The sequence below is a fragment of the Eurypyga helias genome, unplaced genomic scaffold, assembly GCF_000690775.1.
Source record: "Eurypyga helias isolate BGI_N326 unplaced genomic scaffold, ASM69077v1 scaffold49152, whole genome shotgun sequence".
Lineage (NCBI taxonomy): Eukaryota > Metazoa > Chordata > Aves > Eurypygiformes > Eurypygidae > Eurypyga > Eurypyga helias.
This window is the reverse complement of record NW_010236262.1, coordinates 3509-15982: the sequence shown is the minus strand read 5'-3', so window position 1 is coordinate 15982 and position 12474 is coordinate 3509. Positions and strand designations below refer to the sequence as shown.

At 43.3% G+C, this 12474-nt stretch overlaps 1 protein-coding gene across 1 annotated transcript; it reads left to right on the top strand.

Annotated features, from left to right (window-relative positions):
- Positions 1-562: 562 nt before the first annotated feature.
- On the top strand, positions 563-12277 carry RNF10 (ring finger protein 10). The gene is made up of 16 exons (XM_010147012.1): positions 563-668; positions 1643-1842; positions 2875-2965; positions 3972-4156; positions 4237-4373; positions 5931-6091; positions 6652-6780; positions 6936-7194; positions 7426-7559; positions 8629-8746; positions 9084-9185; positions 9677-9811; positions 10547-10644; positions 10881-10941; positions 11100-11258; positions 12165-12277. Exons 1-16 carry the CDS (start codon positions 594-596, stop codon positions 12239-12241), a joined length of 2121 nt encoding a protein of 706 aa, XP_010145314.1. The 5' UTR covers positions 563-593; the 3' UTR covers positions 12242-12277.
- The last annotated feature ends 197 nt before the right edge of the window (positions 12278-12474 follow it).

Here is a 12474-nt window from a genome sequence, read left to right as displayed (position 1 = left end):
CAAATCTGGATGAAGAAAATTCAACCGCTCTAATAAAAGGTAAAGCATAGCAAATACATCCTTCTTTTGTACTCTGTGCCCAGTTCTTTGAGCAGTGATAGGAATGAAACGGTTTGGGTTGCTGGGGGGATTTGTTGTCCTGATAAACACCAGCCTCTTAACCAGGTCCCAAGGCAGCGGCTGAGGAGAACACGGCGCTGTCAGAGGTGCAGAATGTGTGGGCAACTCGCTGCTGATCTGATTTTTGGTCTTTCTTTTCTTTCAGATGGAAAGAATGCGAGTGGATCCAAACAGCGTTATAATCGTAAAAGAGAAACTTCATATTCAAAAAATGAGAACTTTTCCAGTCAGTCCCGTCGCTCCAATTCACAGAAAAGCAAAGCTTTTAACAAGATGCCCCCTCAAAGGGGAGGTAGTGGTGGAAGTGGCAGACTTTTTAGCTCTTGTAATGGTGGAAGACGAGATGAGGTGAGAATTGTAATGCCATGCCTCCCAGGCCTTCTTTCTTGGGACAAGAGGATCGCTCTGACCTGCCTAGATAGGTCTTCTGTGCCCGTCGCTCCAATTCACAGAAAAGCAAAGCTTTTAACAAGATGCCCCCTCAAAGGGGAGGTAGTGGTGGAAGTGGCAGACTTTTTAGCTCTTGTAATGGTGGAAGACGAGATGAGGTGAGAATTGTAATGCCATGCCTCCCAGGCCTTCTTTCTTGGGACAAGAGGATCGCTCTGACCTGCCTAGATAGGTCTTCTGTGCTCCTGGGTGGAAAGAGCGATAAGAGGTGCTGACATCGTTGGGATGCCAGAGTGAGTGTGAGCAGAACGACAGTGCGACAACCGAAGAGGAGTGCGCTCTGCTCCGGGAGACGTGCAGTAAAAAATACCGTCTGAGGAATGGGTACCTAGACAGGCCGTGTACATCTCATGAAAGAGGTCCTTTGTGAAAATATCTAGTGATATGATTTCTAGCTTTTAAGTCTGAGGTGATGGTGTCTAACCACTTCAGTGTACAGATTTGCATGGGATGGTGGTATTGGGACATTAATCGTGTTAGCCTTGGTGACATCAGTATGGAGTAAAACCAGATGGAGACTTTATGTTGATTTTGGTCTAAATACTGTAGATTATTGTTGGGTTTTCACTGACACAGAGGACTCAGGGGGTTTTTTCAGTTTTAGTGGATGAACAGTACTGCTCACCCAAATTGCTGTCAGAACTCGCCTGCTGTCTCTGTTGAATTCTCATTCTTTGCTTCATTATATGAAAACTAACCAAAACAAGTATGACCTGTGCAAGTAGAGATCAGACTTGTATTACTGGCTGTCTAAAAATTTCCGGATTCTAATAACTTTCTTCTGTTATTAACCTTGACTACTAGGTTTTACCAGCTTTCACTTGTCCTTCTGTGGGTTGTTATGCTCTCCTCCTTTTGATCAGTGTGGGGTAAGGCCACTCAGTTCTAACTTTCAGGTTCTCATGCACTTCTAACGCTGCACTACTTGATTTGCAGAACCGGAATGGGAGAAGGTGAGTGAGTGGATGCCGCATATTCTGTATGTAATGACTGATGGGGCCTGGACATCAACTTGTACTGATGCTTTTGCAGTAAATTCTAGCAAGTTCTAACAACTGCTGTTGTCTCTTAGGTAGCAGAGGCTCAGCGGGCAGAGTTCAGCCCTGCCCAATTCTCTGGTCCCAAGAAGATTAACCTGAACCACTTACTGAACTTCACTTTTGAACCCCGTGGCCAAGCAGGCCGTTTTGATGGGAATGGACATGGCAACTGGGGGAAGAGGAACAAGTGGGGACATAAGCCTTTCAACAAGGAGCTCTTCCTACAGGCCAAGTGAGTGGAAGTCTAGCGGGGTTCTTAGACTTCTGCAGAGATGCTGAACTGTAAGGGGTGATCAGCCAGGGAATTGTGTTTGACCTTAACTACTTGTGTTGACTTCTCTAGGGTGAAGTTCTCTCTCTGTAGTTTTTTAGTGTTAATGACTGTAACTGAATGGGATGAAAATTCTTGTCTTTTATCTGTTTACAAGATATCTGATGAAGTGAATCCTTCAGATACAAACCAATTAGTCTTTTGCTCTAATTTTCTAGCAGCTCCTGTGGAATATGACACTCCATTTGGGAAGGCCTATGTGGGTCCTTTATGGAAGACCATCTTTTTATTTTTTTACCCCAAAAAATAGTATGTTGAGATGGTAGGGGTAGCAGTTGCTGGATCAAAGCTAATTTGAATGTGTCAGTCTCAGAAGCAATTACTGATATGGTTGTTAGTTCTTAAACTGCTGTTTATTTCACAGTCCCCTAGGTATGCAGTATAACCCAAATAATGATCAGCATAGTAATCCAGCAGCAGACTATCTTTGACAGGAAATAGTGGCTGCTTTCACTGGAATTTGAAGCATGTTCAGGATTTCCTGTGTCTGATGTTAAAGAAAAGAAAAACTATTCTAGCGTTGATGCTTCTGGTTTTTTCCCTGTTGTTTTGTGACTTATTGTAGTGAAATCTGTTTGCTGGAACCACAGTAGTTCCAGTTTTTTGTGAGCATATTTTTTCCACGTGTGAATTCCCTGTCTTTTAATAGATCCCCAATGGAGCTGGCTCTTTCTTACATGCTTCTGGAAAACCACTCTGCCTGGCTCGTTCTGTAGTTAATACGTGATGTCATGTCTGACTGAAATTACACACCTGTATTCTGGGAGTCTGGTCATAAATTGAACACTCTGGGGTTTTGTTGGTAGAACTTACTGATGGCGTCCAGCAGTTTTCTGATGGACAAAGGAGAACCTCAGAGAATCCTATAGGATAGTTTTCAAAGAATTTTTAGAAACAGCTGAGTGCATCATCTGTCTCTTTGCCTTTTCCCAGCTGCCAGTTTGTTGTCTCTGAAGAACGGGACTACACAGTCCACTTTGCTGATCCAGATACCTTGGTCAACTGGGACTTTGTGGAGCAAGTGGTCAGTTTTGATGGGCTAGATTTTTTTTTTATGATTATTATTAAGAAGCTCAACCTGTCTTTAACTGCCTCTTTATCTCTGTGATGTTACGTAAAACTCAGCTGGTTTTGAGTTGAGGCCTCCTCTGTCACTCCCACAATACTGGGAAAGATCTGTCATGGAATATATTATGAAATACTTTCATGACAGGAAAAGAGAAGTGCTAAAATCTATTAGGAAAATTAGCAGCTTCTTCTTGCTTTCGCAGATGGGAGCTCATCAAAAATAGTATCTGACATTCTGTAGACAGAGTCCTTGTGATCGAGATATTAACAGAAAACTTGGGCATGAGTCCATGGAAGAGGACTAGAGTGTAGAATTTTGAAGAATTATTCTGTGCATAGGTGGCCCATCGTGCCTAGCAACCAAATGGAAAAATCTCTTGAGAATTGTGGTCAGAGCTTTAGGTTTCCTCAAGTAGAAAATTATTACCTGCCAAGACTAGTCTTGGTGTATGGTGTAGCCGGAGGTAGGCTGTTACCTGATGCTACGAGAGAGCTGAAAATCTGGGTGCTTGCTTGGCAGTTATGTCTCTGCAACATACAGATGCCAGCAAAGTGACTAAACTAGCACGTTTGTGGAAGTAGGTATGTTGAGTCTTGCAGTTAAACAGGGCTGCACGAGTCAGCTTGCGTGAGTGAGACGACAGTTCATTTGCTGTCTTCTCAGTGTCTGGATTCGGATGATGAAGATGCTGCTAACTCCTAGAGGTGATGAATACATGGGCGGAAATATGAGAAGAGTCACTTTTTTAACGTCATTAGAGTAGAAATACCAGCTGGGTGGCTTTGAAGGTTATTCAGTGTGCAATCTGAAGGTGTTACTTAGTTCAGTGACCTTAGTTTCTTGGTAAATAAGCAGAGTCTAAAGAGCTGGAAGATCGTTAGAGTAGAACTTTCAGGTGGCTTATTCTGTAGCACAACTGATTCCCAAGTCTAAAACTTGTTCTGTTCTTGTGTTGTTTCAGAGAATTTGTGGCCATGAAGTGCCCTCTTGCCCAATATGTCTGTACCCACCTACCGCAGCAAAGATCACACGCTGTGGGCATATCTTTTGTTGGGCATGCATCCTTCACTATCTCTCCTTGAGTGAAAAGACCTGGAGTAAATGTCCTATTTGTTATGGCTCTGTTCACAAGAAGGATCTCAAGAGGTGAGACTTAATATTTAATAAATAGTGTATCTTTTTTGGAATGTTATTTATGCCCTACTAACCTTCTCCTTACGTTGCAGTGTCATTGCTATGGAAACACGTCAGTATGCCATTGGTGATACCATTACGATGCAACTTATGAGAAGAGAGAAAGGTGTTCTGATAGCACTGCCCAAATCTCAGTGGATGAATGTGGTGCAGCCTGTTTACATCGGAGGTGAGTGCGTGTGAGTACTGGTGGTTGGCATCTTGCTCTGACTGGGACATGTGGAGAGAGGATTTACCATGGCACTGCCATGCTCTCACCTTAAAATAGACCGGATTACAAAACGCAGGTTTCAGCAGCTGAAAACTTTTAATAACCACATCTTATTAATAAGCATTCTACCCACGCTGTGGTTTGTGTAAGACCTGAACTTGTGTGCTGTCTCCCTTCAAGTTACTGCACTGCAGCCTCCTGCCTTCTCAGTCCTTAGTCTGATGTGTGTTTGATTCGTGCAGTCATTGGTGTGACTCTTGATGCTTTTGTTGGCTCTTCAGTGTCTTCAACTTTTTTTTTACTTCTAGGTCCTCATTATACAGCTTAGCAAAAATAACTGTCTCTGTGTCTAAACTGTTTCAAGGATGTAATCTTCAACGAGGTTTTCATCTTCACTTATCAGCTATGATCTGGGAATGATATGGGAAAATAGTCAAAATTATTTCAAACCTATTCCAAACATCTGTTGCCTGACTTCTTCGGTTTTCTCCAGTCGAGTAATGTGACTAACACATCATCATCTTATCTGTTAGTATCGTGAAAATTTTGTGACTAAAGGAATAATTTTACTTAACATTGCTGTTTAGTGGGCTGTCTTGGCTCGCTTCGCTGTGCAGTCACATTTGTGAAAGGCTGCGTGCATTTAAGCTCTCTGTAAAAAGCCAAGTCTCCTAACGCATGATGGGCACCCAGCAAGCAGGGTTTGTGCTTACGTGTTCCTCGGCATTTGAAAGTAAAGGACTTTAAATACTTTCATTAAAAAAAAAAAAAACAAAGAACAAATCTGGGATTTGAGATCATTCTAAACCCAGGAAATTCAGCATTAACCTGGTATTCTCTAGACACGTTGGACCCTTCAGGAGCAGTGAATACATGGACTGTACTGGTACGTGATGATAAGGTTGCTGTAAAGTTTATAGTTAAGGCAGGCCCTCTAGTAGCAAAGATGACTACCTTTTGCTAAAGTTGCAATTCTTTAGTTTACTATTTCTGCTGCGCTTCTTGTAAAAACCTCATCACAATGTTTTATATGGGTTTTCAATACATATGGGCTTGGGAACTAGTTTGAGCCAAAGCAGAGGTGACTTGCAGAACTTCCCAGTTGCAGTATTTTTGAGTATCTAGAGGAGGAGAAGCTGCAGACTGCATTCTTTCAGGATGTTTTGACCACCCAGCACTTCTCAAAGGTGATGCTTCCACAGCAAAGAAGTTTGGACTTGATTGTTTTTGATGCGTGGCAACTGAGTGGTGAAGTGGCAGGTTGAAAGCAGCAGATAGACTGCGGGGTGGGGGGGTGGAAGATGTGTGTAGCAGAGCAGGTATGTGACACCACCTTATGTCATGCGTGATAGAACGGTCATATGCAGAGTCTATATCAAACTCTTGCCAAGTATCGTCTGTCCTGGAGTGGATTAACTGACAAAATTGAGCAGTAACAGAACCTCAGAAGCAACAGCAGTTCAAACTGGTGCCTGTTCACGCAGATATTAATGACTTGGTGCTCCTTCTGTTCAGATGACCAGCACAGTCAGTATTCAAAGCTGCTTCTGGCATCCAGGGAGCAGGTCTTGCAGCTGGTGATTCTGGAGGAGAAAGTGGCATTACTGAAACAGTATGAAGAAGAAAAACACACCCCAGAGGCTTGCTTTATTGAAGCGGCTATCCAGGAACTGAAGGTGAGAACCTTTTTGCAGGCTTTTGGTGACATTAACAGTATGCTGAGGGCTAAGCATCTGGGTTCTGCTGCATAGGTGGTTGTGTATGTGATTATTCTGGTCTCCATGGTGTACATACCAGAAAGGTGGTGATGTTTGCTGCTAGAAAAGCATCATAAATCTCAGAGGGGAGTATATAGCCTTTGGACCCTCAAGTATTTGGCGTGATGTTCAAGATGGAACAGAATGATTTTTACTGAATGGTGAATGTAAGAGAGTTCTGCTTTTGGGGAAGGCTGTGTTTCCCTTTGAGGTCCAGTAATTTCTGGGATAACTTTTATCAGGCACACATGAGAGAGCCTGTAGAATATGCCTTTTCAAAGCCTTTAGGCTTTGAAACCTTTTTACAATGGTTGTGCTTTCCAGTAACAAGGAGAGGACCTGTCTTCACGGGTCACTCTGTCACAGATGAAGTACAGATCTATGAAAGCCTGAGGTATAGGACAGGGCTGAAAATAACGATGGTGGTAGTCTCCTGGCTTAAATGGGAAATTGAAACTTTCTCTTTGGATGACCTGTAGGAGCGAGAAACAGCACTCTCTGCTGACCAGGGTAAAACCAGTGTCGTTACTGGAATCAGTGCAGCTGTGGAAGAATTGGTCCTAGAAAGCCCCAAGGCTGTGCAGCCTGCAGTTTCCCGAGAGAAAAAGGTGGGTGACAACTCCGCTCTGACAAATCTTGTTCATACTTAATTCTGCCACTTTACACTGCAGTGTTTTTGAACTAGTGCCAAAGATTTTTGCAGAGATGATAAGCCTTTGAAGGAGGTGATGTGGTACTAACTGTATGCTCTCTGCTGTGATAGTGTGGTGTGGAATATATCTCTGCATTTGATGAGGAGCTTGTGGAGCCTTGCTCAGATCTGGCAAGTTCCTTTTCACCTCCTGTGGAAGCAGAAGAGGCAGTGCTGGATGAAGAGGAAGTACCTGAGGTGGACGCCGTAGGGGAGCCTGATACCAGCACTACAGAAGAACCAAATCCAGCTGAAACAGGCTACCAAGAATCTAAAGATACAATTAGTAGTGGACATCTTAGCAACTCGCCTTTTTACTATTTCTATCAAGGTCAGTGCAATGAAATCCTGAATGATGGGGGCAGAGATGCCTCCTTTGGGATCCTGCTTGAGGAAGGTGTTTGGCACTTCATTAAGTGTAGCTAAACCCTGTGAAATAAACACCCTCCACCCCAAAACACAGAAAGAAGCTTTAATTTTATTACTGGTGATGTACTGCGGTGGGGAGAAGGGTACTGAAAATTAACGGGCACAGAACAAGTGATGACACCTTCTCTTACAGCGGAGGATGGGCAGTGTATGTATCTTCACCCTGTGAATGTTCGATGTCTTGTTCGCGAATACGGCAGCTTGGAGAAGAGTCCAGAGAAGATAACTGCAGCTGTAGTGGAGATAACTGGCTACTCAATGACGGAGGTAGTTACTTTATCTTCTTAAAGGCGCTTGCTTTAGCAGGTGGATCGTTGTGACTGAGAGGTGAGGCTTGTTTCTCTTCAGTAATAAGAAATATTAACTAGGAATGGGTAGGCATACTACTCTGTGAAGGGCATTTGTGTAACACCTGAAGTTGCTGTTCGTAGAAAACAAAGCTAGACTGTGGCCTACTATTTTCTAGAAGGTAGGAAGTTCTCGGAGGAAGAATTAAGATTAGTTTGTTGTTAAAGCTGTTTTAAAACAAGTAAATTCTTTTCTCATATAAGACAGTAGCTTGAACTAGGCAGATCATCATCTTTCTCAGCCTGAATCAGTGTTCCCCCCCAGTCTTGAACAAACAGTTGTTTCTGGGCATCAAGGGTAGAGGTGGGATGTTATGAAAATAAAGAGGATGGAAAGAAACTAAAGTGTTTGAGATAGAGGGGGTGAAAGTGCTTAGGGCACTGAAGTTCTGGAGGGAGGGGATGGGTCCTTAATTCCTTTACTTTATCTAAAAACAACTGTAAGCATTGGCATGTGCAGTAACAACTATATGTAATTTTTAATTCATCTTTTAAAAAAGGATGTGCTCAAGTAATAATGGATGCAGAGGTAGCAGGGAATTGTCTTCAGGTTTTCTGGCTCTGTGAGGAAAAATACAAAGCTAGACTGAAATAAGCAGAGTAAAGTGGCGGTTGTTGGTCCAAATAATTTAAATGTAAAAGGCAAATTTGTCCCAGTGCAAAAATAAATGCATCAGAGGACTGGTATTTAGAATTTTATTCCAGTGATATGAGGGGAAGGGAGGAATAACAAGAAAATCGGTAGCGAGCCAAAGTAACTGCATCCAGATCTGCTTATGACGTAGTTGGTGGAGATCCTGGAGCAGTTGGTTCGGACCCGGAGCGTCCTTCACGTGCTTGTGGTTTATAAAGTGGCTATTGTGTCACTGCTGCCGTTTTTTCCATTTGATTTGATGAATGGTGGGCGTTGTATGTTCATAAGCTATTCATCACTATGGCAGCCTCTGGACTTCATTGCAGTGATAGATCTGCTCTCTTTTTTCCATCAGGATATAAGACAGCGTCATCGTTACCTCTGTCACTTGCCCCTCACCTGCGAGTTCAGCATTTGTGAACTGGCTCTGAAGCCACCCGTCATCTCCAAGGAGACTTTAGAGTTGTTTTCAGGTTGGTACTACCTTTCTAGTAGGCTCCAGCATGTATCCATGAGGGTGGAGGAGAAGTAGTTCTTATCCCTTAATGGCAGAAATACAGAACATATATAGCAGCCTTACTCCTCTTGCACCAACTACCTGATGATTACTAGGCAGAGCAACCCCAATTCACTGTTTTATAGACCAAAAAAGTCAGGTGGCCTGACTGCTTGGAAAAGCGTGTGTTGTCTGTAAGCATATGTTGTTACTAAATGTATTGTAACTGAATACAGTGTTCTCAAAGCTGGAGAAAACATTGCCAAAGTGTTGGTGTGGGTGTTTTGATATCCAGTGCTGTGCATTGCTCCTAGATGACCTTGAAAAGAGGAAGCGTCTGCGGCAGAAGAAAGCTCGTGATGAACGACGACGGGAACGCAGAATTGAGATAGAAGAAAACAAGAAACAGGGCAAATGTAAGTTGTGATTGAGCATGACTGGTGAATTTCCAGTCGTCTTTAGCTGCTGAGCTGATTTCTTGAGCTATAGGATGAACTCCAAGGCCTTTAGTTTGTAGTTTGTACTTGGAACATGATTACAAGGTATTAGAAACGACACCTGTAGAGTGAAAAATAGAAGCTGTTGTTAAATGATGTTATGCAATTCCTGCATACTTGCACATTATGGGAGGGGCAGAGGGCGTTGGAGGGCACAGCTATCTCCATGGTGTATATAGCTCTTGGGATGCTTAATTTCTGTTTTTATAGTATTCATGAGATAGAGTGAAAAGTGAAGATGGAAAAAAATGCCTAGGAACTGCTTCCATCCAGCAGCAGGGCTGTACTGGTCTCTAAAATAGCAGGTGGAAAGAAAATTGAGTTGGCACCTCCTAGACTCCTGAAACAACTTGCATATTGACAGTCTTCCCCCACGTTGTGTAGTGCTTTAATTTAAAACCTCTTTCTAGATCCAGAGGTCCATATTGCTTTAGAGAATCTGCAGCAGTTCCCTGCTTTTACCTCTTGCTCCGGAGAAACTACCAGCATTGATCATCAGAGCTTCTGTCTGTCTCCTCTTGGCAGAAGCCCTGTGTTTCAGACAGGTGAGCATCTGGAAAAACACGTCACATCCAGCTCTTGACCATTCTTTTGGGATCTACTGCTCAGGTCACCACGCTAAACTGTCTTAATATGGATGAAGGACTGCTGCTTTCCTAGATTGCCTGAGATTATACACAGGAGGCTGACACAGCTAAGAAACATTCTGGTCCTGTGTCTGCTTTTCGCTACCTCTACTTCAGTGACGATGTGAGATCTGCACTGTAGTTACCCCGTCTTGTAAGGCTTTGCTGAGGCAGAAGGAAGGAAAAAAAATTCCCCTAGAAGGGACGAAAGTGTGTATGCCAGGAAAACACTGCTGGCATTCTTTCCTTCCACCCTCTCCATCTTCCCCACCACAGCATACTAAAATAAAACGTCGTTGAAGAGCACTCACTCAGGTTGTTGTCTAGTGATGCTGTCCCAAATGCTTTATTTTGCAGTTCATAAAATACTACATGGAAACTGTTCTTAAATGTTTTTCTAAAACAAAGCTGAACCCAACACATGACACCCCAAAATAAGCAAAAAACCCCCCCCAAACTTGAATCTCCCTTAAATAAAAAGATTGAGGAAATTTGAGAGGTCCCACTGTGTGACTAATGGATGGAACTGATGAGATTAGAATGGTTAATTACATAAGATAATAAAACTTCATTTCTGTTTCATCCTGATAAGCAGCATAATGAGAACCTTTGCCAAATGCAACTGGCGTTAATTATCTGCCACTTTCTCTGTAGAGTCTGTTCCAACTCCACTGTCACCTGCTGCCAGCCAGGTCAGCCCAGTGCTCTGTGGGAGTTTGGAAGAAGAGTCTTCCTTCCCTTCCTTTGCCCAGGTAAGTCATGTGGCACAGGAAATCTGGTCACAATTACTTGTCTTGGGGATTCACAGACACAGTTGTGTCCAGGAACACAATTGCTTCCCCCACAAAAACAACACGGGATAAATCTTAGGGAGGCAACGTACGGTTTGAGTGCTTGGAAGGGTTCCTAGATTTTCTTGCCACTTAGGGGATATGCAGGATTGTTCTAGTATGTGGGATTTAATCACATCTTACAACTTTTTTGATAGATGTTGAGAGTTGGAAAGGCAAAACCAGAAACATGGCCGAAACCTGCTCCAAAGACAAGAGGTAAGAAAATTTGGTGTTACTACTTCAGGTTCTTTCCCATGTATCTAAATCTCAGACATCCTGTAATTTCATAAGACACACCTGGAGTGCAGAGCGGCGTTTGCACTGCAAAAGTTGTGTACAGCCTTCTGCCTCTCAAGGCCCTTTCCCTCTTCCAGATGAGAACACGCTGGCACTCCCTGTGCCAGCGGACAGCGATGGAGAAAGCGACAGCTCTGACCGCGTACCTGTGCCCAGTTTCCAGAACTCCTTCAGCCAAGCTATCGAGGCAGCCCTCCTGAAACTGGACAAACCGTCCACAGCTGATCATTTATCAGGTAACAGGTGGAGGGGGGAAGGCATGAAAAATTTCTGAAGTGAAAAAATTGAATGTTTCCCCTTCTTCCTCTGGGAGAAGTGAGAGCAGCAGTTTTGGGGACCAAAAATTGGCTGCAGAACAGTTCTGAAAATTTTCAGGTTGTGGTTTCTGAACAGCTTGACTAGGGTTCCTGTTAGCTTAAAGCAGCTCTCTTAGTGCGAGCTGAGATGATCTCCAACTAGCAAAGAATCCTGGTAGGACAGAGCTGGCTTTTGACAGTCGTGTTTGCTATGTCTCTGCTGGAACTTAAGCTTTATCTCAAGGAAGTTCAGGTGTGCACTTCTGAACTCAAAATACTTGAGCTGCTGAACTACCGCTTAAGTTTGACCTAAACATCAAAGTGACTGCTATCTAAAATTTCAGATTAGGGAGTCTGAAACAGATTGAGATGAACTTAAACCTCTGCGCCTGGTGCTGGCTGGTAGAACTCAGGCGTAGCGCTCAGTTCTGACGTCTAGCTTTGGCTTCTGTTTGGCGACCGCACTGAGTGATGGAGAGTTGGACGGGAGGGCCTGGGAGTTTCAGTGAAACTGAGCATCGGATGCAGCTCTGGTCTCTGGACGTGGGTGAAAGCGGTACCCCTCTGAAAGGCACACTGCTGCACGCCTGCAGTCCTAGGAGCTGCTGTTGCAACACCGACTTTGGAATCAGGCATGCTTATAGGTGTGTTTTAGGTTTAATGGAGGCTCCCTTAGTTTGTCTGCAGTAATTAGTTAAAATTTAACTACCTGGTGGTGCTCAGGGGGTTGATAGAAAGTGTCAGGGGCCTGTAGAAGTCATTTAGTCTGGGGACAACCATTTATCATTTGTGTGTGACATTCCTGTTCCATGAGAAGAATGACAGTATCGTTTTAATCCTTCACAGAGGAAAAGGGAGGCAAGAAAAGAAAGAAACAGAAGCAGAAGCTACTGTTCAGCACCTCTGTTGTTCACACAAAGTGATTCTGCTATTCAAGAGAAGTTTCCTCTGCTGGTTTTCTTTTCGTTTTGCTTTGTTTTGCTGCTATAGTTTAAGTATTTAAATTTGAACAGACTAAATTTGTTTCCAGGGCTTCTAGGGGGTTCAGGAGGAAACCATGACAGTGTATATTGAAGTAAGATCTTTTGATTCCAACTGCTTAATCAGTTTATACTGAAACAGCATTTTGAAGGAAACAACCCCGAGACAAATCAGC